The sequence below is a fragment of the Lacerta agilis genome, chromosome 2 (assembly GCF_009819535.1).
Source record: "Lacerta agilis isolate rLacAgi1 chromosome 2, rLacAgi1.pri, whole genome shotgun sequence".
NCBI classification, from domain to species: domain Eukaryota; kingdom Metazoa; phylum Chordata; class Lepidosauria; order Squamata; family Lacertidae; genus Lacerta; species Lacerta agilis.
In genome coordinates this window covers 114,907,371-114,934,517 of record NC_046313.1, presented here as the reverse complement: position 1 = coordinate 114,934,517, position 27,147 = coordinate 114,907,371, and the positions used below count along the sequence as shown (strand labels likewise).

At 48.6% G+C, this 27,147-nt stretch overlaps 2 protein-coding genes across 2 annotated transcripts in view; both read right to left on the bottom strand.

Moving 5' to 3' along the window:
- Positions 1–19,930, bottom strand: part of LOC117042533 — a 33,552-nt gene extending 13,622 nt beyond the window's left edge. Inside the window, exons 1-8 of the mRNA XM_033142075.1 lie at positions 19,859–19,930; positions 19,086–19,212; positions 17,262–18,196; positions 8,760–9,245; positions 6,476–6,599; positions 3,995–4,077; positions 3,505–3,631; positions 422–1,571 (exon numbers count right to left, since the gene is read on the bottom strand). Of these exons, the coding sequence (XP_032997966.1) occupies positions 422–1,571; positions 3,505–3,631; positions 3,995–4,077; positions 6,476–6,599; positions 8,760–9,245; positions 17,262–18,196; positions 19,086–19,212; positions 19,859–19,927 (3,101 nt within the window). The 5' untranslated portion in view covers positions 19,928–19,930. The remainder of the gene's footprint in view (positions 1–421; positions 1,572–3,504; positions 3,632–3,994; positions 4,078–6,475; positions 6,600–8,759; positions 9,246–17,261; positions 18,197–19,085; positions 19,213–19,858) is intronic.
- A 2,672-nt stretch (positions 19,931–22,602) lies between these two features.
- On the bottom strand, positions 22,603–26,017 carry LOC117042821 (zinc finger protein 24-like). The gene is made up of 2 exons (XM_033142477.1): positions 25,955–26,017; positions 22,603–23,254 (listed from the first exon to the last, which is right to left on the bottom strand). Exon 2 carries the CDS (start codon positions 23,063–23,065, stop codon positions 22,628–22,630), a length of 438 nt encoding a protein of 145 aa, XP_032998368.1. The 5' UTR covers positions 23,066–23,254; positions 25,955–26,017; the 3' UTR covers positions 22,603–22,627.
- Positions 26,018–27,147: the final 1,130 nt, after the last annotated feature.

Below are 27,147 nucleotides of genomic sequence, written 5' to 3'. Positions count from 1 at the left end.
ATCGCCCAGCCCTATTTGTAAGGTATCATCTGAAGACTCTTTGACTTCCAAAACATTTGACAACTGAGGCGCAATGGGCGGTCGGCAAATTCCATTGAGGAAATGGAGAAATGTGCCTCGGAAGCCGTTCGACTTCTGAGGCACATTAAAAAACTGAAGCATTCACTTCCAGGATTTTGGCATTTGAAAACTAAAACGTTTGACTTCCGAAGCGTTCGACAACTGAGGTACCAATGTGTCTTACATTTATTGCTCACGTTCTCTCGATAGCTTGCACACTGATGGTGTTTCTGCCACAGCTTGAGCATTTATTTTCTCACCCACCCACCCCACCCTTCCTCCTGTTGTGAATTCTCTGTCAGACAGTATAGTTTAGTTGGGCAGAAAAGCACTAGTCTATGTATATCTCCTTTCTCCTGGGAGTGAATCCCCTGACATGACCATCCTGGGAGTTTTCTCCACAACCCAGGCATTTCTAGGATTCACCAGAGTCTCCTCAACATGGATTTTTTTGTGCTCTTTGAAGTGCGTGCTCCACCGGAAGCTCTTCCCACACACGGGGCACGTATACGGCTTCTCCCCAGTGTGGATTCTCTGATGTGTCTTGAGGTACGAAATCCCTATGAAGCTTTTCCCGCAGTCTGAGCACGTAAAAGGTTTCTCCCCTGCGTGTACTTTTAGGTGAATGGCGTGGCTCCTTCGGTGACTGAAACTCTTCCCGCACAGGGAACACGTATACGGTTTCTCCCCTGTGTGGATTCTCTGGTGAATAGTAAGGCTGGTGTTCCGACTGAAGCTCTTGCCACACTCAGAGCACTCAAACGGCCTTTCCTCTGTGTGCGTGACTTTATGGGAGCTGAGGCTTCTGCTGTGGGTGAAGCTCTTTCCACACAGTGAACACGAGTATGGTTTCTCCCCTGTGTGGATTCTCTGGTGCGACCTCAGGTCTGTGCTCCGACTGAAGCTCTTGCCACACTCTGAACATCTAAATGGTTTCTCCAGAGCGTGGTGCTGCAAGGTGAGGCTGGGACTGAGGCAATTTCCACACTCCGAGGAGTTGCAAGTTAGCCCCCTGCTGTGTACAATTTGATGGGACGTCATATTTTTCCGGTGTTTGAAATTTTTCCCACACTGCAAGCACGTGTAAGGCTTCTCCTCCGTGTGGGTTCTCTGATGAGAAGTAAGGTGTTCCCGCCGACTGAAGCTCTTCCCGCACTCCGAGCACTGAAACGGTTTCTCCCCTGTGTGGGTTCGTTTGTGTTCATTAAGGTGCGATTTACTAATGCTTTTCCCGCAGACGTCACAGTCAATCTTTCTCTTGCCTTCGCTCCTTTCTTCTTGGGCTTCTGCCTCGTCAAAGCCGGCCTCCGGAAATGACCTTTTCGCGCGGCTCATTTCCCCTTGAATCGTTATTTCAGGGGGAAACGTCCCTTCAAAAGCAGATTTGTTCCTCTTTATCTCTTTTGCTTTGGTCTCCGTTGTCCTTCTATGTACCTCCCCCTCTGTACATTGGGCTCTTTTAAAAGATGCTCCATGAGGCTCTTCCTTGTTCCAGCTCATCCAAGCATCATCTGCTGGATTAGAGGAAGAAAACTGCTATAATAATAATAATAATAATAATAATAATAATAATAATAATCAGGGATTTACTCCTTCCCTTGGATGTTGCTCATGAGTAACAACAAGCCTTTAGGTAAGCTAAAATTATTTATTGTCCATAAAGGAATTACAGAGTCTCTGCAGCCATGACAGCTCAGTCAGTTTCAGTTTCTCGGAATGGCGGGCTTTCGTGCGCCCGCCAACACAACCAACGGCTCGGCACCCTAAAATGACGTCTGCGTCTCCTCCTACCCCCCCCCCACCTCGGCTCATCTTCCTGTCTGTGACTGACGGTGCTGGGTCTCTGCTCTGTCATCCCCAGGCCTGGCATCTCCCTCTCTTCCGGAGACATTTCCTGACGGGGGCTGGAGGAGGAAGATGAATCTGTGGAGATTATGGGTGGCTGTTCTCTATAGCCCAGTGACCCCCCCCCTTCCCTGGAGGAATCGCTATCTTCCCTCCCAGCTCTAGCTTGCTCCTCTCTCTCTCCCTGCTCCTCCCGAGTAGTCCCTCTTTCCCTGACAATAATAATAATAATTTATTATTTACACACAGCCACTCTGGGCGGATCCCAACAGAATATTAAAAACACAATGAAACATCAAACATTAAACACTTCCCTAAACAGGGCTGCCTTCAGATGTCTTCTAAAAGTCAGATAATTGTTTATTTCCTTGACATCCGATGGGAGGGCATTCCACAGGGTGGGCGCCACTACCGAGAAGGCCCTCTGCCTGGTTCCCTGTAACCTCACTTCTCGCAGGGAGGGAACCACCAGAAGGCCCTCTGCACTGGACCTCACTATCCAGGCTGAACGATGGGGGTGGAGTCGCTCCTTCAGGTATACTGGGCCGAGGCCATTTAGGGCTTTAAAGGTCAGCACCAACACTTTGAATTGTGCTCAGAAACATACTGAAATGTACATTTCTCCTGATAGAGAAATGGGTCACCAAACTAGCAGCCAAACCCACTTATCTGCTGTTATGAAAGACAAAACAGAAGGCGGATCCAACCATGTGCTGAATAACCTTGGCTTACCAGTATTAAATGAAAAATTCCTTCCAGTAGCACCTTAGAGACCAACTAAGTTTGTTCTTGGTATGAGCTTTTGTGTGTATCTGAAGAAGTGTGCATGCACACGAAAGCTCATACCAAGAACAAACTTAGTTGGTCTCTAAGGTGCTACTGGAAGGAATTTTTTATTTTATTTTGTTTTCACTATGGCAGACCAACATGGCTACCTACCTGTAACCGGTATTAAATGAGTGTGTCATAATGGCTCTGATCCACGGAAACACAGTGTGGCTCATCACTCACCTAAACCAGGGGTTGCCGGTCTTTTAAGGCCCATTTGGATTTCGGAATGAGTGCTCTGGGCTCCAATCCCTCCAGCCACTTTTCTCCCACCTCCCCCAGGAGAGGGAGAAACCAAGAAAGTGTGGGCGCACGTGCTCCACCTTCCCAAAGGATGTGGTAAAACTCGGATCCAATGAAATTGACCTGAGCCTCAAAAAGCAAATAGAGCTCCAAAAGGAAGTGGAGCAGAGCGTCGTTCTTCTGACTTCCTCTTCCACTTGAATGTACTTTTCAAAGAAGAAAAGGGGACCTGCTTTTACCACCTAAGGACCAAGCGAGGGGAGGGTGGGTTCAGGTGTTTTGTGGGTGCCATGAGAAGGCCTCGTGGCCTAGAGAAAGAGGGGACCAGATAGAGAGGTTTTGAGGACCAGATTTGGCCCCCGAGCTTCAGATTCTCCATCCGTTCCACCCAGAACACAAAAATGCTCAGCGATGGGATTTCTCTTGGCAGGTTCGCAAAGGACCTCGGCTTGAGTCCAAGGATGCTATCTTATCTATCTAGGCTTTCGAAATTGACTTTATCAACCAAAGGGAAAGAAGGAGCCTCACCCAGAGAGGCTAGATTCCCATAATTCTCCACCATGACTTCCCATTGCAGGGCTCTTTGGCCCGGATCCAGCAGAGCCCACTCCTCCTCCGTGAAATACACAGCCACCTCCTCAAATGTCACCGGAACCTGGAAGGGAAAGGAGAAAGGAGGCGATAAAAAAACAGCTCCTCCTCAGGGGGTTGGACTAGATGACCCTTGGGGGTATCTTCCAACTCTATCATCCCGCCTCCATGGATGGGCCTACAGAGGATTTCCCCCATATGGAGCTTTGAAATAATAATAATAATAATAATAATAATAATAATAATAATAATAATAATTTATACCCCGCCCATCTGGCTGGGTCTCCCCAGCCACTCTGGGCGGCTTCCAACAGAATTTTAAAATACAATATAAGCAAAGGGAAAGAGGCAGATTCTCTTCAGCCTGCAGGGGAGGGGAAGGGGATGGAGCCAGTCGATCCGATCTGTCCAGCGATCTGTCCTTTACCGGATCCAGCTGCAAAGTGGCTGCTTCCGATCCACCACGGAGAGGAGACGGTTCTGTAGCCGTTCCCGGCGACTTTTCGCAACCTGCAATTCACACAAATGTAGCTGAAATCCCTGCTAAGCATTCATGCATCTTGTTGAGTTGCAAAACAAAAGGCAACACTTTTGGTTTCTTGGGCACAATTGGGTTTTGACACATTACGCTGCTGTGGACAGTGGCGAAGGAAGGGGGGGTGCATTGGGTGCGGCCCGCCCCGGGTGTCATCACTGAGGCGGGTGACAAAATGGCAAAAATATGTGTTTTTGAAATATAACTTCTGCACCCACCACACACCCCTTCCTACGCCATTGGTAGCTAGGTGAGTGGGGGGGGGGATGTCTTAAGATTTAGTGTCAGGAGTATAACGTATTCCTGGACACCGCAGAGTTAGACGCAGACTTTTCTGGAAGCTTCTGGCTGTTGTGTAATTGACTGGACAGCACAATGCAGGAACTCAGCAACTCACTGGATAACTATATACAGTATTTATTGATTGAAAAAACTAGTATCCATAAGTTATCTATTTACAGACTTTACAAAATAAAAGAAACAAAACATAAAATCTTTTCCTCTCTGTCTCTCTCTCTCTACACTGACCACGTTCTCTACACCAACCACACACTAACCACACTAACCACAAAGCTCTCACACAGAGCTCAGTCTTTAGGAACTCATTGACCAATCACAGGTCGTTGCTAAGGGTCTGAGAGAGAGCAGATCTGGGCTTTCTGCCAACTGCTAATTGCTTGGAGATAGACAGCTGCATTTCTGCACGTAGGCAACTCTGAAATCTCTAACAGAATGGGCGTCACACTGCAAGGCCTGCAGCATGCCTGAGCCATGCCTCTCTCCTGCCTGCAAGCTCTTGCGCTGCTTTTTCGAGCAGAACGGGGCTTGCGTCTGCCAACCGCCTCAGCCGCCCTACAGCTGAGGGGGAGGCTGCGGAGAGGCTCCACGCAGCGCACCCTGCCTTGGCTCACCCCGCCCCCATGGGCAGCTTGCCCTGCCCCCATGGGCAGCTCTCTCCGTGCCCCTGGCTGCAGGGTGCGCGCACCGAACTGAACCCCCCAGCAGCTAGCTGCGCCGCTGGCTGTGGAAGCAGATTTACCGTGCAACTGCTTTTTAAGTGTCTACTAGGATGAAGCAGTACTGGGTTTTCCCAGTAGTAATGTATGGAAGTGAGAGCCGGACCATAAAGAAGACTGATCGCCGAAGAATTGATTCTGGAGCTGGAGGAGATTCTTGAAAGTCCCATGGACTGCAAAAAGATCAAATTTATCCACCCTTAAAGAAATCAGCCCTGAGTGCTCACTGGAAGGACAGATCCTGAAGTTGAGGCTCCAGTACTTTGGCCACCTCATGAGAAGAGAAGACTCCCTGGAAAAGACCCTGATGTTGGGAAAGATGGAGGGCACAAGGAGAAGGGGACGACAGAGGATGAGATGGTTGGACAGTGTTCTCAAAGCGACTAGCATGAGTTTGGCCAAACTGTGAGAGGCAGTGAAGGATAGGCGTGCCTGGCGTGCTCTGGTCCATGGGGTCACGAAGAGTCGGACACAACTGAACGACTGAACAACAACACAAACAGGATGAAGCACTAGGATGGGACACGGGTGGCGCTGTGAGTTAAACCACAGAGCCCAGGGCTTGCCGATCAGAAGGTCGGCGGTTCGAATCCCCGCGACGGGGTGAGCTCCTGTTGCTCAGTCCCAGCTCCTGCCCACCAAGCACGTCAAAGTGCAAGTAGATAAATAGCTACCGCTCCGGCGGGAAGGTAAACGGCATTTCCGTGCGCTGCTCTGGTTCCCCAGAAGCGGCATAGTCATGCTGGCCACATGACCCGGAAGCTGTACAGCGGCTCCCTTGGCCAGTAACGCGAGATGAGCACCGCAACCCCAGAGTCATCTGCAACTGGACCTAATGGTCAGGGGTCCCTTTACCTTTACTAGGATGAAGCATGCAAAATTCCACTCAGGGGTGCCAACTTTAATAAAATATTGGGGAGGGGGCAGGTAAGCTCTGGCCCTCATGACTGATCACAAGAAGCGGAGATCACACACCATTTGAACGGCAGTGCCCGGCAACTTGAGGGGGGCCCAGCCCCCTCAAATATTTTTTGGGGGGTGGGGGTGGGCAAAGGGATCTCAGCCCCTAAGAGTTGGCTTCTATGATTCCACTCCTTACAGCAACACAGATGATGGGAGTTGTCCAACTACATCCAGAGAGCCCCAGGTTGGCAAAGCCTGCCGTGGTGATGGGCTTCAGGGCGGGATTCGAATCCTCCACCACCCCTTCTCGGTGCTTTCCTAGCCACTGACACGTTTCTTAGGGGAGAGGCTGGAGAAAAGCGTCTGAAGGGGGACGTAAAACCAGCCCTGGGGGGATTTTGAGCCCAGTCAGCAGAGGGAGGCCAAGTGGCAAAATGTGTGCTCCCGCCCTTACCTGGCATGGCGGCCCCTCCATCGCCCTCCTGCACGATCCACCTGAACAGCCGCCTCCGTGTGGCATCCTCTGGCGATGTCTCCTCTGCCTCAGGGAACTCACCAGCGACTTCTCCTAACAGGCCCTTTGCGCAAAACAGCAAGAAACCCTTAAGATAAGGATGCGGGGGAATCTCAGGGCTGGGAGCTGGGCACGAGCAGGGGCGTAGCAAGGGGGGTGGAGGGGGCGGGGGGCTCCGGGCAGCGCCCCTGCTGGGGGTGACACATCAGGGGGCATCCCTGCCCCCTGGGCTTTTTAAAAAATTTTAAATATATATATATATATATTTCTTTTTAGGCTATTTTCGGCACTGCCGGGGTGAAGCCGCAGGGGCGGCCAGCGAGGAAGGGTGTCACCCCCCCTCACTGGCCGACCCTGCTGCTCCGCCCCGGCAGCGCCGAAAATAGTCCCCCCCTTCCAGCGGCGGAGCTCGGCATGGAGGCAAGGGGCGGGTCAGCGAGGTGGGGTGCCACCCCCTCCTCGCTGGCCTGCCCCTTGCCTCTATGCCGAGCTCCGCTGCTGGCTGGCTTGGGGAGCCGGGGCATGGAGAGGGGCGGGCCAGCGAGGAGGGACCCCTCCTCGCTGGCCCGTCCCTCTCCCTGCCCCGACTTGCGCTCCGCCAAGGGAGCCCGGGCGGCGGATTCAGGAGTCTTTGCAGCCCGCAGAGACTCCCGAAGCCGCCACCCGGCCCCCCTTCGTGCCATGGCTGCTCGTGCCTGCGTGAGCAGCCGCGGCACAAAGGGGTGCCGCCGCCGCCGCCCGTGAGCAGCCGCAGCACAAAGGGGTGCCGCTGCCCGGCACCCCCGGGGGCAGGGCGTCGCGTGCATCATGATGTCATGACGCACGCACCGCGATGCCCCGCCCCCAGGGGTGCCTCTTGGCTTCCCGCCCCGGGCAGCCATGGGGCTAAGAATTTTCAAGATGGCGTCGACAGAGGAAGCAATGGTCAGAGCTCCGCATTAGTTTTACGGCTTTTTAACTGATAATTGGCTTCATTTGGTTTTACTAGCTTTACGTTTTATCAGCTCTTCATTAGTTTTATCAGTTTTTATCCTACACTGCTGCAAGCTTCCTTCTTATTTATAATCCACGGCACATTCCTTGTTGCTGCACGAAACCGGACGCCGGACGCCATTAGAGTGGATAGCGGAGACTCCCTGAGCTTGGATTATGAGGGAAAGAGCTGCTTGCCTGCCTTCAAACTGAGAAACCACGACAGGATAAGATAAGTGATATCTACCCTTCCCCATTGGAGTTCATTTCAAAGTCTGGCCCCTGGGCACGAGTCCTCAGAGCCTCCATACCTGGCCAGCGAGACTCTTCCCCAGGCCAGGCCCTGTCCCCAACCTTCTCTTGGGTGAATTCTCATACCTGATTTTACAGGGACAGTCCCGGGATTATGAAATCCATCCCATGCCCGGATTCGATCTTAGAACGTCCCTATTTCCCTTTCTGAAGAAGTGTGCATGCACACGAAAGCTCATACCAAGAACAAACTTAGTTGGTCTCTAAGGTGCTACTGGAAGGATTTTTTTTAATTTTTAATTTTGTTTTGCCTATTTCCCCCGCCAGTTCCGCTGCCTCCAAGCTCAGGGAGGAGAATGAGCCGGCAAGCATCCCATCGCCTCTCTGTGACCTCTGCAGCCGGCCTCCTCATAGCAGTTGCTGGAAAGCAGGCGAGGAGGAGGAGGAGAGGCAACCGCCACTGAGGACCAGCTCCGCATGATGCCAGCTCTGAGGGGAAATCAATTTTAAAGTCTTCAAAAAGTTTTAGTAATATAGAAGCAAATTCCAGTCGAAATAAATCTCAGGACAAGGCCCTGTTTCGCTAATTCTTCCTCAGCTAGATTTTCATGGTCAAAGGGTACCAATTCTCTGTATGCCTTGACCATGAAAATCTAGTTGAGGAAGAATTAGCGAAACAGGGCCTTGTCCTGAGATTTATTTCGACTGGAATTTGCTTCTATATTAATAAAACTTTTTGAAGACTTTAAAATTGATCTCCCACCTGGCCAGAGTTCTTGGACTCTTTAAATTTTGACTTCAGGGTATTACCAAGATCTCCAAGTAGCTCTGAGGGGAAAGCAGAGGGCGGAGGCTGCCCTGGGCAGAAAGAAAGGGGGAGCGGAGCAGAGCACAAGGAGTCTTGATTTTTATTTTAAATTGCTTTGTGCCTAATCTTGCCCCTTACTGAAACTGGACGTTCTGAGCACCTTGGAAGCACTAGGACAAAACTCTCTCTCACCTGTTCCTCCTCCTGCTTCTTCCCCTCCGCCTGGCTCAGGAGGAAACCTTCTGCCAGGGCCACCGCCTGGGAGCTGGTCTCTGCTCTGCATTCCCTGACCCAGTTCTCCATCTCCGGGGGGAGGACAGCCAAGAACTGCTCCAGGATCACCATGTCCAGGATCTGAGCCTTGGTGTGTCTCTCCGGCTTCAGCCACTGGCGGCAAAGGCGGTGGAGTCGGCTGCAAACCTCTCGGGGTCCCTGGTCATCCCAGTAGCCGACCGCCCTGAAGCGTTGGCACTCAGCATGCGGGCCGTGGGTGCCCCCGGCCACCTCCTTCTGCACCACCCTTTCCCAGAACCCCCTGCTGTTCACAGTCTTGACATTTTGCGGGCCTCTTCCTGTTTTGGGGGCAGCCGTGCCTCTCCCTTCCATTTTCTGGCCGTGCTTCCAATCGGACCCCCAGCAGGGCTCGAAAAGCCTCATCGACCGGCGGCCATCTTCCTCCTAACCATAAGGATTTGGGGGGAAGTGGGGGGCAAATTGGGCAAAGATAAGCCAGCCTTTTTGCAGCACAGCAGTTGCAGACGCACCCCCCTCCCAGAAGTCAGAAAGCATTAGCCGGTCAGCGTTGAGAACGAGGCTTCCTCCTGTAAACGAGGCAGACAGGAAAACAAAGTGGATGTTTGGCCTCTACTGTACATTTATAGCACATTCAAAGCAGCGGCCCTCCTGGGTTTGTCTCTCCAGGCAATACTGGGAGACGGCTAGCTCAGTCAGTACAGTAAAGGTAAAGGTAAAGGGACCCCCGACCATTAGGTCCAGTCGTGTCCGACTCTGGGGTTGCGGCGCTCATCTCGCGTTACTGGCCGAGGGAGCCGGCGTACAGCTTCCAGGTCATGTGGCCAGCATGACTAAGCCGCTTCTGGCGAAACAAGAGCAGCACACGGAAATGCCGTTTACCTTACCCGCCGGAGCGGTACCTATTTATCTACTTGCACTTTGACATGCTTTCGAACTGGAGGGAGAAAGGTTGTTTTCTGCTGCTCCAGAGAAGCGGACACGGAGCAATGGATTCAAACTACAAGAAAGAAGATTCCACCTAAACATTCGGAAGAACTTCGTGACAGTGAGAGCTGTTGGACAGTGGAATTTGCTACCAAGGAGTGTGGTGGAGTCTCCTTCTTTGGAGGTCTTTAAGCGGAGGCTTGACAGCCATCTGTCAGGAATGCTTTGATGGTGTTTCCTGCTTGGCAGCGGGTTGGACAGGATGGCCCTTGGGGTCTCTTCCAACTCTATGATTCTATGATTCCTTGGGGGTTTCTAAGCAGATGGCCATCTGTCAGGGATGCTTTAACCTGAGATTCCTGCATTACAGAGGGGCTAGACTAGATGACCCTTGGGGTACCATCCAACTTAAGATTCTATGATTCTATATTGATGCCCTATCACTGAGCTGTGGTCCCTTCCCTTAAAGTAAGGTTCCAGTCCTGCTTCTCTAAAACATAGGGTTTTTTTCATTGTCCTATATATTGAAAGATTTTTGGCAGAAGGTAACTGAAACCATGCCACTAGCATGAGTTTGGCCAAACTGCAGGAGGCAGTGAAAGACAGGCGTGCCTGGAGTGCTCTGGTCCATGGGGTCACGAAGAGTTGGACATGACTGAATGACTCAACAACAACAACAACAACAACAACAACAACTGAAACCATTAACAGAACTGTACGGAACAACCTTGCATTTACAGAGCAAAATATCCTTTTGAATTATATACCCAGCACATGGAACCTTACGAAAGGACAATATTAGTGGACTCTCCATGCCCTAACCACAGCAAAAGGACTGATACTGATGAATGGGGTGTGTGTGTGTGTGTGTGTGTGTGTGTCTCCCTTCTACGATTGGATTGGAGACTTATACAAACTCGCAGCATACAAACAACTTGCATATAAACACAGACTTGCCATGGACAAATTCAATGACATTTGGAATCCATTCTTACAAATACTGTAATAGGGTTAAGATCTGGTGAAGTACAATAACAACTTTGTGAAAGTTACAGGTAGGTAGCCGTGTTGGTCTGCCATAGTTAAAACAAAACAAAATAAAATAAAAATTCCTTCCAGTAGCACCTTAGAGACCAACTAAGTTTGTTCTTGGTATGAGCTTTCGTGTGCATGCACACTTCTTCAGATACACTGAAATTTAAGGGTCTGGTGACTTCCGTTTCAGTGTATCTGAAGAAGTGTGCATGCACACGAAAGCTCATACCAAGAACAAACTTAGTTGGTCTCTAAGGTGCTACTGGAAGGAATTTTTTATTTTGTTTTGTTTTAACTTTATGAAAGTATACAGTTTTGGGGTTTTTCCCTCCCCCCCTTTGTTTTTCCTTCTGTTTCTCTTCTTCTTTTTCTCTCTTTTATTTACGTCTCGCCATGTTTAGTGCACATATAATTATGTACTTTTTGAATTGTCAATATTTTTTTTAAAAAAAAATGGTTTACCACTGTGCTACAGCCCTCCACTTAAATAGGAACACAGGAAAATGCTTTATTCGGAGGAGCCTGTCCACCTGCCCAGCATCGGAGGCAGCAGACCACTGAGCCACCCAGCTTGGCATTGCCCACACGGACTGGCAGCTGCCCTCCAGAGTTTCAGACAGCCCCTACCTGGAGGTGTTGGGAGATTGAACTCCGGGACTTTCTGCTCACCAACCCAGCTAAGGCACTTCCATTTCCAACCTGCCTGCCTTTTGTCTCCATTGCCCTCTTTGGCTCTTCTTCCAATGCCCGCTTCCCAATTTTCTCCTGCCTTGGGATTCTCCTCCATCAACTCCCCCCCAAATGCACTTTGGACTCACCGGATCCCTGGATGGAAAGCGCAGGAGGCGGAGACCATCTGTGCAGCATGGGGGGGGGGGGGAACGGACCTGCAAAATAAATAAATAATCAAAGCATCTTTAGAAGGAGGCGGGGCAGGATGTGACCCTTCCAGAGCCTCCTTCCAGGGCTCTCTAGGAACCCAGACACTCTTCCCCTTAACCCTTAGGCTGGATCCCTCTCTTTGAGCAATCAGTTTATTCTCATTTATCCCCTCCAAAAAAATATTTTTTTTTTAAAAAAGGCTATTTTTCAAATTTATACATTTCGTTAGTTTTACAATCAATTTGACATTTCAGGACTTGACTTCCTCCCCCCTTTCTGCGGTTCCCTAAATTTCTTTCTTTCTTTTTTTTAATATTTATTTATTAACTATCACATACATTGATACATTATACAATTACATTTACACATAATTCACACATGCACATATAACACACACTCAATTACACTCATACAATTACAGTTATAATAGTAGTTATAATACAGTTATAATACCGTATACCAATACGTATAGAAAGAACAAGTTTATATATTTTTTAAAATAATCTATGTAATAAAAATAAAATATAATTTGTCTAAAATGACTTTGGAAGATATAAAAGTATTTGGATATATGTAAATTTATTTCTTAATATCTTCTGCATATCCAAGTTACAGGAAGGTAGCCGTGTTGGTCTGCCGTAGTGGAAACAAAATGAAAAAATTCCTTCCAGTAGCACACAAAAGCTCATACCAAGAACAAACTTAGTTGGTCTCTAAGGTGCTACTGGAAGGAATTTTTTTCATTTTGTTAAGTATCTACTGTAAATGTATACTCTTAAGAAACTGCAGGTTATTACACTCATCCTGCTAATGTTTTTATCTGTTTGCAATTTATCTGTAAATATTCAATAAACCATTTCCATTCTTTTTCATATAATTTTCCTTCAAAAGAGAACAGTCTGTAAATTTCAAATCTACCTTCCACAGTTTTTCCCAATCCTCAAATTCTATATTATGACTGGGGGAGCTGCAAGGGTGCGAAGGGTTTTGAAGGGGTTGTTGTCCTTGAACGTATCTGAAGAAGTGTACATGCACACGAAAGCTCATACCAAGAACAAACTTAGATGGTCTCTAAGGTGCTAGGGACCCAGGTGGCGCTGTGGGTTAAACCACAGAGCCTAGGGCTTGCTGATCGGAAGGTCGACGGTTCGAATCCCCGCAATGACGGGGTGAGCTCCCGTTGCTCGGTCCCAGCTCCTGCCAACCTAGCAGTTCGAAAGCACGTCAAAGTGCAAGTAGATAAATAGGTACCGCTCCAGCGGGAAGGTAAAAGGCGTTTCCGTGCGCTGCTCTGGTTCGCCAGAAGCGGCTTTGTCATGCTGGCCACATGACCCGGAAGCTGTCTGCGGACAAACGCCGGCTTCCTCGGCCTATAGAGCAAGATGAGCGCTGCAACCCCAGAGTCAGACACGACTGGACCTGATGGTCAGGGGTCCCTTTACCTTTAAGGTGCTACTGGAAGGAATTTTTTATTTTATTTTGTTTTGACTGTGAGGCGAGTGGGGCTGAGAGACTTCAGAGAAGTGTGACTAGCCCAAGGTCACCCAGCAGCTGCATGTGGAGGAGCAGAGACGCCAACCCGGTTCCCCAGATTACGAGTCTACCGCTCTTAACCACTACACCACATTGGTAGTCCATAATATTATCTGGAGAGCACACCAGACTGCAGGAAAATCCAGTCCAAAGTGCAACAGAAGCAGCAGCAGCTAGAACAGACAGCATGGATGCCTACGTTTCTGTGTTTAGAATGAGGAAGACTGGAGTCTGAATTTACCTTTAAAGAGAGGGGGAAACTACAGTTCGAGATACGGTATTTTCTGCCTGAAACCCTGGGCAGCCGCCGCCACTGTCAGTGGAGACAATACTAAGCTCAACGGACCAATTGCCCGACTTAGTAAAAGACAACTTTCTCTGTTGCTGTTCTGCTTGGTTCTAATAAAAAAAAAATTGCTGGGTTTTCTTCTTGTTGTTCTGTCATATCTGGGGTTGGACTAGATGATCCTCGGGGTCCCTTCCAACTCTACAATTATAGGATTAATCAACAAGCAAGAGGAGTATCAGGCCGACAGGAGTGTAGATGCACACCCAAGGTAAGGTCGGGTGAGGGCGCGGGAAACAGCACCCGAGGGTGAGGAAGAGGTATGTGGGTGGTTGGGTGACCCGGGTGACCTGCCAAGGTTTGGCAACATCAAACGGGAGATGTTTTTGGCAAGGAGAGTGGCTTGGGCGAGGACTAAGGAGCTGTGCGGCTTGGGTGCAGTTGGGGTTTGGCAGAGATGCAGGCTAAAGCAAGCAGAGGCACGGCCCCTAATAGAAATGAAATCGGCTGGTTTCTCACCTGCTTTCCAGGTTTCTGCTTCTCTTCATGTTTCCGCTTAGCTACATAGAATCATAAGAGTTGGGACACCAGGGGTCATCCAGTCCAACCCCCTGGCAATGCAGGAATCTCAGCTAAAGCATCTAAGACAGATGGCTTAAAGACCTCGAAAGCATGTCATAGAATCATAGAGTTGGAAGAGACCCCAAGGGCCATCCAGTCCAACCCCCTGCCAAGCAGGAAACACCACCAAAGCATTCCTGACAGATGGCTGTCAAGCCTCCGCTTAAAGACCTCCAAAGAAGGAGACTCCACCACACTCCTTGGCAGCAAATTCCACTGCCGAACAGCTCTCACTGTCAGGAAGTTCTTCCTAATGTTTAGGTGGAATCTTCTTTCTTGTACTTTGAATCCATTGCTCCGTGTCCGCTTCTCTGGAGCAGCAGAAAACAACCTTTCACCCTCCTCTATATGACATCCTTTTCTATATTTGAACATGGCTATCATATCACCCCTTAACCTTCTCTTCTCCAGGCTAAACATACCCAGCTCCCTAAGCCGTTCCTCATAAGGCATCGTTTCCAGGCCTTGGACCATTTTGGTTGCCCTCCTCTGGACATGTTCCAGCTTGTCAGTATCCTTCTTGAACTGTGGTGCCCAGAACTGGACACAGTACTCCAGGTGAGGTCTGACCAGAACGGAATACAGTGGTACTATTACTTCCCTTGATCTAGACGCTATACTCCTATTGATGCAGCCCAGAATTGCAATGGCTTTTTTAGCTGCTGCATCACACTGTTGACTCATGTCAGTTTGTGGTCTACCAAGACTCCTAGATCCTTTTCACATGTACTGCTCTCAAGCCAGGTGTCACCTCTGCTTAAAAACTTCCAAGGAAGGAGAGTCCACCACCTCCCGAGGGAAACTGTTCCATTGTCGAACAGCTCTTAATGTTTGATGTTTTATCATGTTTTTAATATTCTTTTGGGAGCTGCCCAGAGTAGCTGGGGAAACCCAAGAAGATAGTCAGGGGAATAATAATTATAAAAATATCATCATCATCATCATCATCATCATCTTACTGTCAGGAAGGATACTGACAGGCTACTGTTGTTTTATCTTATTAAAACAGTGGTACCTCGGTTTTCAAACGTCTCAGAAGTCAAACGTTTCGGTTTTCAAACGCCAAAACCCCAGAAGTAAATTCTGCTTTTGAATTATGGTGCTGGAGGAGACTCTTGAGAGTCCCATGGACTGCACAAAGATCAAACTTATCCATCCTTAAAGAAATCAGCCCTGAGTGCTCACTAGAAGGACAGATCCTGGAGTTGAGGCTCCAGTACTTTGGCCACCTCATGAGAAGAGAAGACTCCCTGGAAAAGACCCTGATGTTGGGAAAGATGGAGGGCACAAGGAGAAGAGGACGACAGAGGATGAGATGGTTGGACAGTGTTCTTGAAGCGACTGGCATGGGTTTGGCCAAACTGTGGGAGGCAGTGAAAGATAGGGGTGCCTGGCGTGCTCTGGTCCATGGGGTCACGAAGAGTCGGACACGACTGAACGACTGAACAACAACAAATAATGAAAATGCAATAAAAATGGTGTGTGTGTTGTTGTTTTTTTAAAAAAAGAAGGCCTCAATATAATAATCACAGTGCTAATATTTTCAAATGCATGAGAAACACACACACAGGCTGCAATCCAAGTTAGAGGGGAAAGCTTTATTAACACAACACACAGACAATGGAATTGTCACAAGCAATACGATCACTCTCGGGGTGGAGAGTTAAAATCGAGAGTGGGAAAGTCCAGCAAAATAAATAAATAAAAATATACACCGGAATCTGCCTTCAGACAGACCATGGTTACTTCTCTCTTGGTTGACAGATTGTACAGTCTGCCCAAATTCTGGTTTCTTTACAAAGAATGTGCCATCAACATTCTGTAAATCCTGGGTTGTTACAACAAAACATCAGATATTGAAATCTTCCCGATACAGGACTGCCTTCAGATGTCTTCTAAAAGTCAGATAGTTATTAATTTCCTTGACATCTGATGGGAGGGCGTTCCACAGGGCAGGCGCCACTACCGAGAAGGCCCTCTGCCTGGTTCCCTGTAACCTCACTTCTCCCAGCGAGGGACCCGCCAGAAGCAGGGGTGTAGCAAGGGGGGTGCCCCGCCCCGTGTTCCATAATGGAGGGGGTGACAAATTATCAAGGAACAATTTTTTTGGGAAATGTTTTTTGAATTATTTTTTTTGGAAAATGCCTGCTCCGAAGGTCTTATCTTAGTATACTAGGGATTATATAGCTATATATGAAATGCCATGCATATCGGTTAATATCTTGACCCCCCTCCACTAAAATAGCTGTTCACTTGGCTGTTTTCCTATGTCATGAAGGCTGAAATTTCAATTCAGAGAACACTTACTGTTCCCAACCCCAACCCTGTGGAAAGCCATCTAATTAGACTTTAATTTGATTTTGAGATGTTTTTAGGAGGTAATTTAATTATTGTTTGATTTTATACCAATGTTATGTATCTGATGTTAGCCACCCTGAGCCCGACTTTGGCCGGGGAGGGCGGGATATAAATAAAAGTTTTTTTTTAAAAAAACCTTATAATTCCTTTGTAAGAAAATATGAAATAACGTAAAACCATTTTTGCGGGGGGGGAGGGATCAATGGGGGGGTGACAAAAAAAATTCCGCATCGGGTACCACCTGACCTTCCCATGCCTCGGGGGGGGGGTGGCAAAAAATTTTTTGCCCCCGGGTACCAATTTACCTTGCTACGCCCCTGGCCAGAAGGCCCTTGGCGCTGGACCTCAGTGTCCGGGCCGAATGATGGGGATGGAGACGCTCCTTCAGGTATACAGGGCCGAAGCCGTTTAGGGCTTTCAAGGTCAGCACCAACACTTTGAATTGCGCTCGGAAACGTACTGGGAGCCTATGTAGGTCTTTCAGGACCGGTGTTACGTGGTCCCGGCGGCCGCTCCCAATGTTGTCTTCCACCACAGTTTCCTTCTGACACTCACTGGTTCTGTCTCTCGTGATACGGTTTTTGCTTAGGATTCTCTGTTAGTTGGGAGAGCTTTCGTCTATAGCCTTCCTTGTTCCTTAGAGCAGAGCTTTCCAAACAGTGTGTCGCGACACGTCAGTGTGTCGACTGCAGTGTGTAATGCGGGTTTAAACTCCAGCTTAATTTAACTACTGTGTCGAGAAATTGCGCATGTCTCAAAAGTGCGTCCCCAACATGAAAAGTCTGGAGAGCTCTGCCTTAGAGGGAATCCTCCATTACGAAGATCTGTGCCCTACCAGGAAGACTTTCTCCAATCCAGGGATTCCTAGAATTCACCACGTTCTCCCCCGTGTGGATTTTTTTATGTTCATTAAAGTTTGTACTCCACCTGAAGCTTTTCCCACACACAGGGCACATATAGGGCTTCTCCCCTGTGTGGATTCTCTGATGTGACTTAAGGTACGAGCTGCCGATGAAGCTTTTCCCGCACTCCGGGCACGTGTAGGGTTTCTCCCCTGCGTGCACCTTGAGGTGGATGGCGTGGCTCTTGCTGTGGCTGAAGCTCTTGCCGCACAAGGAGCAAGTGTACGGCTTCTCCCCTGTGTGGATTCTGTGGTGCAGAGTCAAGCCCGTGTTGCGCGTGAAGCTCTTCCCGCAAACGGAGCACCTGAACGGCTGCTCTCCCGTGTGGGTTCTCTGATGAGAGTTGAGGCTGATGCTGTGGCTGAAGCTCTTGCCGCACAGAGAGCAGGCGTACGGTTTCTCCCCGGTGTGGGTCCGCTTGTGAGACCGGAGGTCCGAGCTCCCCCGGAAACTCTTCCCGCACTCGGAGCATTTGAACGGCTGCTCTTCCGTGTGGGTTCGCTGATGAGAGGAGAGGTCCGTGCTGCGGCGGAAGCTCTTGCCACACTCGGCGCATTTGTAGGGTTTCTCCCCGGTGTGGATTCTCTGGTGTTCGTTGAGGTGCGATTTGCGGCTAAAGCTTTTCCCGCACACGGCGCACACGCTCCGCTTCTTTTCGGCGTCCGTCTTTTCGTGGATTGCGATTTTGTGGAAGTCGGAAGCGAGGAAGGGATTTCCCCTCTTCTCTTCTGCCTCAGTTTCCCTTTTCTGCTCTTCCCCCTCCGAACATTTGGCTTTTTCCAAGGAGACCGTGCACGGTGTTTCTTCATTCCCGTTCTTCCACCCATCTCCTGCCGGAGGAAGGAGAGAAAACTAGTAAGATTGCAAGGAAAAAACGGAGCCCCTAATCTGGGAACGACTGCTGCTGCTCACACCAGAATGGAAGGCAGATCTGGCCAATATAAAAATTAATTTTGCTGATTCATTAATTGAAAATGCAGAGTGACGGGCCTTTGATGCTGTTTAAGGTGACTCCAATGCAGAACCTCTAGATAAGGACTCCGTTTACACAACCTTACTGAGAAGAAACACGATACTCAAACAATGTAAGAAATCGATCTGTTAATGTGGCAGAACTTTGGAACTCCTTGCCAATTGACAGCTTAGTGCATTTCTGTTTGGGCATGTGTTTTGTCTCTTTGTAGCTGCTGTTGATTTCAATCATCTTTTGAATGTTTCAAATACCTGCTTTTAGTTGCTTTTCTTGAGAATTTTAATGTTTTATCATTTTTGTGTGCTTAGAAGTTTGCTTCTTTTTTTCAAAAAAATGCAATCAAGCAGTATATAAAAGGTAAAGGTAAAGGGACCCCTGACGATTAGGTCCAGTCGTGTCTGACTCTGGGGTTGCAAGGCTCATCTCACTTTACTGGCCGAGGGAGCCGGTGTACAGCTTCCGGGTCATGTGGCCAGCATGACTAAGCCGCTTCTGGCGAACCAGAGCAGCGCACGGAAACGCCGTTTACCTTCCCGCCAGAGCGGTACCTATTTATCTACTTGCACTTTGAGGTGCTTTCGAACTGCTAGGTTGGCAGGAGCAGGGACCAAACAACGGGAGCTCACCCCATCGCGGGGATTCGAACCGCCGGCCTTCTGATCAGCAAGCCCTAGGCTCTGTGGTTTAACCCACAGCGCCACCTGCGTCCCCAAGCAGTATATAAGTTTTGTTAAATCAGTAAGCCTTACCCAGAGAAGCCAGAATCCCATAATTCTCCACCATGACTTCCCATTGCAGGGCTCTTTGGTCCGGATCCAGCAGAGCCCACTCCTCCTCTGTGAAATACACGGCCACCTCCTCAAACGTCACCAGACCCTGGAAGGGGAAGAAGAAGAAAACAGTTTCTCCCTGCAGACTATATAACGGATCCTCATCATTAAATAAAATATTACAATAAATTATTGTAAGCCACTTCCTGGCATCTCTCACCAACCACAGGCGAGTTTGGCTGGTGGGCGGGGCTTAGCACCAGTCAGTCACCAGACACCCTGTGACAAACTTCAAAAGGGGCTCACTGTCTTGTGCTACGTTGGAATGGCTTTATTGTTCTTAGTTTGGTTTGTGGTTTTTTTTTTGGCATTTCAACTTATTTTAATCTTGTTGCACACTGCTCTGAAATGCTCTGAAAGGGTCTAACAAGACTGCAAACTAAATCATTAGGTCTGTTTTCCCACCATATTGGTAACCAGGCGTATGATGCCCCAGATTTTCTCTCGAGGGTGTTTGTTGTTCTCATCGCCCCCTGCCACCAATTTTGATCAATAATAATTCTGGCAGCAGTTAAGAGGTGTTGTGTTCATTCTGCCGCCCCTTCTAAGGATCCCAGGTAGGGCGGGCTAGGCCGAGCAGGTCAGCTTTGCCCCTCAATGGGTGCAATGCAGCCTCTCGCCGTGTGTCTTTTGTCCTTTGACAAGTAGTTCAGGGACAGAGGCGCCCAGCCTGTCCCCAAACTTCTACCTACCTGGTCAGGTGCCACAGGTTCTCCTCCACCAGCAACAGGGGAAGGCTCGGTCTGCATGGCCGCTGGCATGATGCCTCCACCTGAAATTGACACCATTATGGATGCTTTTCCCAGTAGTAATTTCCCAGTAGGTTTTCCCAGTAGTAATGTATGGAAGTGAGAGCTGGACCATAAAGAAGGCCGATCGCCGAAGAATTGATGCTTTTGAATTATGGTGCTGGAGGAGACTCTTGAGAGTCCCATGGACTGCAAGAAGATCAAACCTATCCATTCTCAAGGGAATTGGCCCTGAGTGCTCACTGGAAGGACAGATCCTGAAGCTGAGGCTCCAGTACTTTGGCCACCTCATGAGAAGAGAAGACTCCCTGGAAAAGACCCTGATGTTGGGAAAGATGGAGGGCACAAGGAGAAGGGGACGACAGAGGATGCGATGGTTGGACAGTGTTCTTGAAGCGACTAGCATGAGTTTGGCCAAACTGCAGGAGGCAGTGGAAGACAGGAGTGCCTGGCGTGCTCTGGTCCATGGGGTCGCGAAGAGTCGGACACGACTTAACTGTAATACGACTAAGCTGTAATATTTTAATGTATTTTAATATTTGTTGGAAGCTGCCCAGAGTGGCTGGGGAGACCCAGCCAGATGGGCGGGGTTGTTGTTCAGTCGTTCAGTCGTGTCCGACTCTTCGTGACCCCATGGACCAGACCATGCCAGGAACGCATATCCTTCACTGCCTCCCGCAGTTTGGCCAAACTCATGCCAGTCGCTTCGAGAACACTGTCCAACCATCTCATCCTCTGTCGTCTCCTTCTCCTTGTGCCCTCCATCTTTCCCAACATCAGGGTCTTTTCCAGGGAGTCTTCTCTTCTCATGAGGTGGCCAAAGTATTGGAGCCTCAGCTTCAGGATCTGTCCTTCTAGTGAGCACTCAGGGCTGATTTCTTTGAGAATGGATAGGTTTGATCTTCTTGCAGTCCATGGGACTCTCAAGAGTCTCCTCCAGCACCATAATTCAAAAGCATCAATTCTTCGGCGATCAGCCTTCTTTGGACACAAGATAGACCCAATGGTCTGAATCAGGATAAGGCAGCTTATACTGTTATTGTATTCCTACGCACACCCGGCAGAAGCGGAAATCTTCTTCTCTGCCCATTCTTACCCGGGGAGCTAGTGTTTCCTTTGTTCTCCTGCGCGATCCCCCAGGAGGTACGACTCTGCCTGGAGTCCGACGGAGGCATCTCAGCTTCCGAGGAAGCGGGGACCGATTCTGCTGGCAGCGTCCGGGGCTGTAAGCGATGTAAGGGACCCAGATGAGGGAGAGGAGAGAAATCAGAAAAGAAAAGGATGCAAGCGAAAGGCAAGGTTCAGAGTTCCGAGCAGATGAAAGGAGGCTTTTGCAGCGTGAGGGCCGCATTCCCATCTGGGCAACATTCTGAGGGCCGCATGGACATAGTGGGCCGGGCGGGAAATGCAAATGTTGCTTTTGTACAGGAAGCGGGTTTCTACGCATACATTTAAATTTATAAAAAATAAAAAATTAATTCCTTCCATTTGCACCTTAGAGACCAAGTAAGTTTGTTCTTGGTATGAGCTTTTATTTTGTTTTGACTATGGCAGACCAACATGGCTACCTACCTGTAATTTAAATTTATATTTGCATTCGTGTCTCCATCCAGACAAGCAGGAAACATGCTCCGAGCTCAAGGGCACATTTCACCTAAACATTGTATTTTCTACTGTGGTTTTGTTTTACTTTTTTAAAAGCTGCATTTCCCTCCTCATCCCCCGCAAAAAGCACTCATCGTGCAGGGCTCTTGTGAGAGGAAAGATGAGATACAAATCTTATTTTATTTTATTTTATTGATTGATTGATTGATTGATTGATTGCATCCCACTCTTCTTCCCCAAGGAGCCCGAGGTGACAAACAGATACACACAATTAATTTTTTAAAAAACAACAACACCTAAAACACAGGCAATTTGGGTAATGTTTTGGAACAAGTTCATTGATAATGTCCACCCTTCGGCTGCTTCCAGCCTGCTGCAATACTTTGGTATTTCTGCATGCTCTTTACCTATGGCTTATTTTAAAAGGTAAAGGTAAAGGGACCCCTGACAGTTAAGTCCAGTCGTGTCCGACTCGGGTTGCGCCGCTCATCTCGCTCTATAGGCCGAGGGAGCCGGCGTACAACTTCCGGGTCATGTGGCCAGCATGACTAAGTCGCTTCTGGCGAACCAGAGCAGCGCACGAAAACGCCGTTTACCTTCCCGCCAGAGCGGTACCTATTTATCTACTTGCACTTTGACGTGCTTTCGAACTGCTGGGTTGGCAGGAGCTGGGACCGAGCAACAGGAGCTCACCCCGCTGATCGCGCACGGCAGCCCCACGAGCCGCCTTTTCGTTCTGCGGCTCAAAAAGTGCGCTGCTGCTCCCGGGGCGACGGAGGGAGCGGCGGCGCGTGGGGGTGACAAGCGGCGGCCCCTTCCGCCACTCTCCATGCGCTGCCGCTCGCTCCGTCGCCCCGGGAGCAGCAGGGCTGCACAGACAGGCGGTGCCGGGCGGTGGGGCTCCCCTTGGGGAGTGGCGGGAGGGGCTGCCGCTTGTCACCCCTCCCCTCCCCTGGCACCTGGGGCATAGCGCCCCCACCGCCCCAGGAATTTCCCCACTTGTAAGTCCCAGAAACTGAAATTCACAGGCATCTACTGCCTCTGGGGGGAGAACAAAACCACAAGCCAATACAGTCTGATAGTCTTACACTGCATGAAAATAAGCTTCTACTTGGATGAATCTCTCACCTGCGGCTCTTCCTGCTTCTTCTCCTCTGCCCGGCTCAGGAGGAAACCTTCGGCCAGGGCCACCGCCTGGGAACTGGTCTCCGCTCCGCATTCCCTGACCCAGTTCTCCATCTCCGGGGGGAGGACAGCCAGGAACTGCTCCAGGATCACCAGGTCCAGCATCTGAGCCTTGGTGTGTCGCTCTGGCTTCAGCCACTGACGGCAAAGATGGTGGAGTTGGCTGCAAACCTCTCTGGGTCCCTCGGCCTCCTGGTAGCGGAAATGCCTGAAACGCTGGCACTGAGCGCCTGAGCTGAGGACGTCCTCCTCGCCCCGGATCTCCTGCGCGGTTCTTTCCCAGAATCCCCCACTGCTCCCAGTCTGGGTGACGCAAGGGTCTTGTCTTGCTAGGGACCCAGCCAGCTCCTGCCCTCGCATCTTCGATCCGCGGCTCCCGAGAGCTCGGGAGCGGCTCCTTCCCTTGCTGCCGAAGCTTTCGACGGCCTGGGATTTAGGGTGGAGGCGAATCCAGCACAGGAAACAGGTCAATTGCGCATGTCGCCAAGCAGAGAAGGTACTTTGCAGGAAAAACTGGAAATCCACCTGGTTAAGGATGAAGGCTCCTTCCTGTAAACAAGGCAAGCGAGGTCACAGCAAGGAGAGGGAAATGAGAGGCTGGGAATGAGGATGTGGCTGCGAGGGAATTCATCTGCCAAAGAGGCACAGAATAAAAGCTGCAAAATCCAGGAAAGGCAATAGCTCAGGGGTAGAGTAGTTGCCCTGCATTCAGAATGTCCCGGGTTCAATTCTCACCAGCAGCCAGGGGCGTAGCAAGGGGGGTGGGGGTGGGCCGACCCGGTTTCCATAATGGAGGGGGTGACAAATTATCAAGGAACATTTTTTGGATTTTTTATTTTTTAAAAATGCCTGCTCCGAAGGTCTTATCTTACTAGACTAGGGATTATATAGCTATATATGGAATTTCATGCATATCGGTTAATATCTTGACCCTCCTCCACCAAAATAGCTGTTCACTTGGCTGTTTTCCTATGTTTCATTTCGGAGAACACTTACTGTTCCCAACCCTAACCCTGTGGAAAGCCATCTAATTAGACTTTAATTTGATTTTGAGATGTTTTTAGGAGGTAATTTAATTATTGTTTGATTTTATACCAATGTTATGTATCTGGATGTTAGCCACCCTGAGCCCGACTTTGGCCGGGGAGTGTGGGATTTAAATAAAAGTTTTTGGTTTTTTTTACTTATTATTCCTTTGTAAGAAAATATGAAATAACATAAAACCATTTTTGCGGGGGGGGGGGGAATCAATGGGAGGGGGTTGACAATAAATTTTCCGCACTGGGTACCACCTGACCTTCCCAGGCCTGGGGGTGTGTGTGTGTGTGTGACAATTTTTTTTTTGCCCCGGGTACTAATTTACCTTGCTACGCCCCTGCCAGCAGACAGCATATTTTCATTTATTTACTGCATGCTTTCCCCATCTTTTCTCCAAATGGCTCATAGCGTTCTCTTCCTCTGCATTTTAACAACATTTTAACAGCCCTATGAGGTAGGTTATGCTGAGAATCCATGAATATCTCAAGGTCGCCCAGTGAGTTTCCTGGCCAAGCGGAGATTCGAACTTAGGTGTCGCAGGTCATCATCAAAACACTGTTTGAAGACATGTCAAAACTTGACTTCCTCCCCCGCTCTTTCTGCGGTTCCTTTATGCAGAAGATATTTTTTTAAAAATATCTTTTAATATCTTCTGCATATCCAAATTGATTTAATTAGCTCATTTATTTATCTACTTTAAATATATACTGTAATAAAACTGCAGGTTATTACAGTAATCCTGCCAATGTTCTTATCTGTTTGCAATTTATCTGTAAATGGCGAAACTTACCAGAAGAATAAGAAATCAAGATAACAAAGTTTTTATTTTTTTAAAAAAAAAAAAAAGTGGAAATGGTTTATTGAATATTAGCAGATACTGTAAATTGCAAACAGATAAAAATACCGGCAGGATTATTGTAATAACCTGCAGTTACACAAGAGTTCATATTTAAAGAAGATAAATGAATGAGTAAGCTATCCAGTAAGTGAATTTGGATATGCAGAATATATTTTCATATTTTTTTTTAAGGAACTGCAGAAAGAGGGGTAAGGAAGTCAAGTTTTAAAATGTCAAAATGATTGTAAAATCAGTGAAAGGCATATATCTGAAAAGTATTTTTTTTAAGAAAAACAAATACGAAGGTGGCTGGACCCCTTCACAGATAGGAACATAGGAAGTTGCTGTGTGGTATAATGGTTAGCGTGTCTGACAATGACCTGAGAGACCAAGGTTTGAATCGCCGCTCGGCCAGGAAATTCACTGGGTGTCCTTGGGCCAATCACAGCCTCTCAGCCGAGCCTTCCTCACAGGGTTGTCGTCAGAGTGAAATGGAGAGGAAGGTCTCTGAACTTGAACTCCTTGGAAGAAAGGTGGGGAAATACACACCTACACACATAATTTTTACGGTATGCCACCTTTCCACAGTTAGATTTATGAAAGAGTTAGAAGGGACCCCCGAGGGTCATCTAGCCCAACCCCCTGCCATGCACAAATTCTTCACCCATTGTGAGACTCGAACCCACGACCCTGGGATTCAGAGTCTCATGCTCTACGGAATGAGCGATGGTATCAGTTCAGACCGTACAACATGAAAAAATGTACAATTGCAGCGCAACAAAGGCAATCATAAACAATAAACAAAACACCAAAAATACGCAATCAGATTGAACAATTCCTACGTAACCAGATCTAAAATAAAGGTATGGAAAACCCCTGAACTATACCTCAGCCCAAGACTATTTCTCTCCGCAGGAACCCCAAGATCTTTGGATTCAGGGCAGTGTAGAAATTTAATAAACAGTAGTAAAAATGTTGCACACTGCCTATGATAGCAGAATCTCACACCGAATGAATTGAAGAAAGGGAGGCTGTGTGTACTTTTATTACAGATTATAATAATCCGTCAGTGAATAATGATGATGGATATGAGCCAGTCTCACGGTTGTCAATACAATCCATCAATTTTGCTGCCTCCGACGGTGGAAAGGAAAGCTAGCTGACTGGAAGGCTGCTGGTTCGAGCCCACCCGGGGATTCCTTGCATTGCAGCAGGGGGTTGGACTAGATGACCCTGGGGGGTCCCTTCCAACTCTATACAGTTCTATGCACCGTCTTTTGAAGCCTGCCTGAATCTGAGGCTGTCTCCTTGCCTTTCAGCGCCTGCTGGGTCTCCTTCCGACCTTCCCCCCTTGCCTCAGTTTCCCCACTCACCCTCCTTCCACAGGAACCCCGGGGACCCCGAGGGCTTTGCACTCTCCAGATTCCTTGTTTGGAAAGGGGGAAGAGGAGCGGGAGGGAGCGGGAGAGAGAGGGAGGCTGCGCGTGGGGGGCGGGGGAGGGAGATCAAAGGCTGGCTCCGACCCCCCCAGTGGTGGGGGAGGAGCAGGATGCGACTCTTTCCATTCATAAATTCCTTCCTCCCTTCTTTCCAGCAGCCTCTCTAGGAAGCGGGACTCTTTTGCTTTAACCCTTAGCCTGCAAAAAGGACTAACCCCCCCTCCCTTTCTTGGGTTCCATGATCACTGCAGATGGTGACAGCAGTCACGAAATTAGAAGACGCCTGCTTCTTGGGAGAAAAGCAATGACAAACCTAGACAGCATCTTAAAAAGCAAAGACATCACTTTGCCGACAAAGGTCCGTATAGTTAAAGCTATAAAAGGGGGGGGGGGAACTGCGGAGGGGAGGGCGGTTGCAATGAAAATTTATTTAAGTAAATTGCCAACTGAAATAGGAAAATCGAAAAGAACATTGTTCATGTATGGGGAATTTTAGTGGCAAGAAATTGGAAAAATATTAAAACACCTATAATATAGCAGACTGGCAAACATTAATGGTGGAATACCTGCAGCTAGCAAAGGTGACGGGTAGAGTTAAGAAAACATTAATATTTATTAAACCCAGATATGTAGAATGCCGCCACATCGGTTTTTAGCTTATTGCCGATTTTATCTTTTGAATGTTTTAAGAGGTTTTTTTTTTTTTTACTGATTATTTCACTCGTTCGTTCTCTTTGTAAACCACTTTGAGGTTAAAACATAATCAAGCAGTGTATAAACTATATGCTATAAAATAAAGGCTTTATAATGGAAAATGCCCCTTCATGGATCACTGCCTTGTCGTGGCGAAGGGGCTTGAATTACTCAGGGAAGCTATGGACAGGTCAAGATGGACAAGTCATAGTGGAGAGTTTGGACCAAACGTGATCCACCTGGAGAAGGAACTGGCAAGCCGCTCCAGTATCCCTGCCAAGAAAACTCCATGGACAAAGACAACAGGCATATAAAAGATATGACGCTGGAAGATGAGCCCCTCAGGTCGGAAGGCGTCCAACATGCTATGGTGCTGGAGGAGACTCTTGAGAGTCCCATGGACTGCAAGAAGATCAAACCTATCCATTCTTAAA

Coding starts and splice junctions, on each gene's coding strand:
- LOC117042821 (XM_033142477.1), bottom strand. CDS start 23,065: ATGCGAGGGCAGGAGCTGGCTGGGTCCCTAGCAAGACAAGACCCTTGC.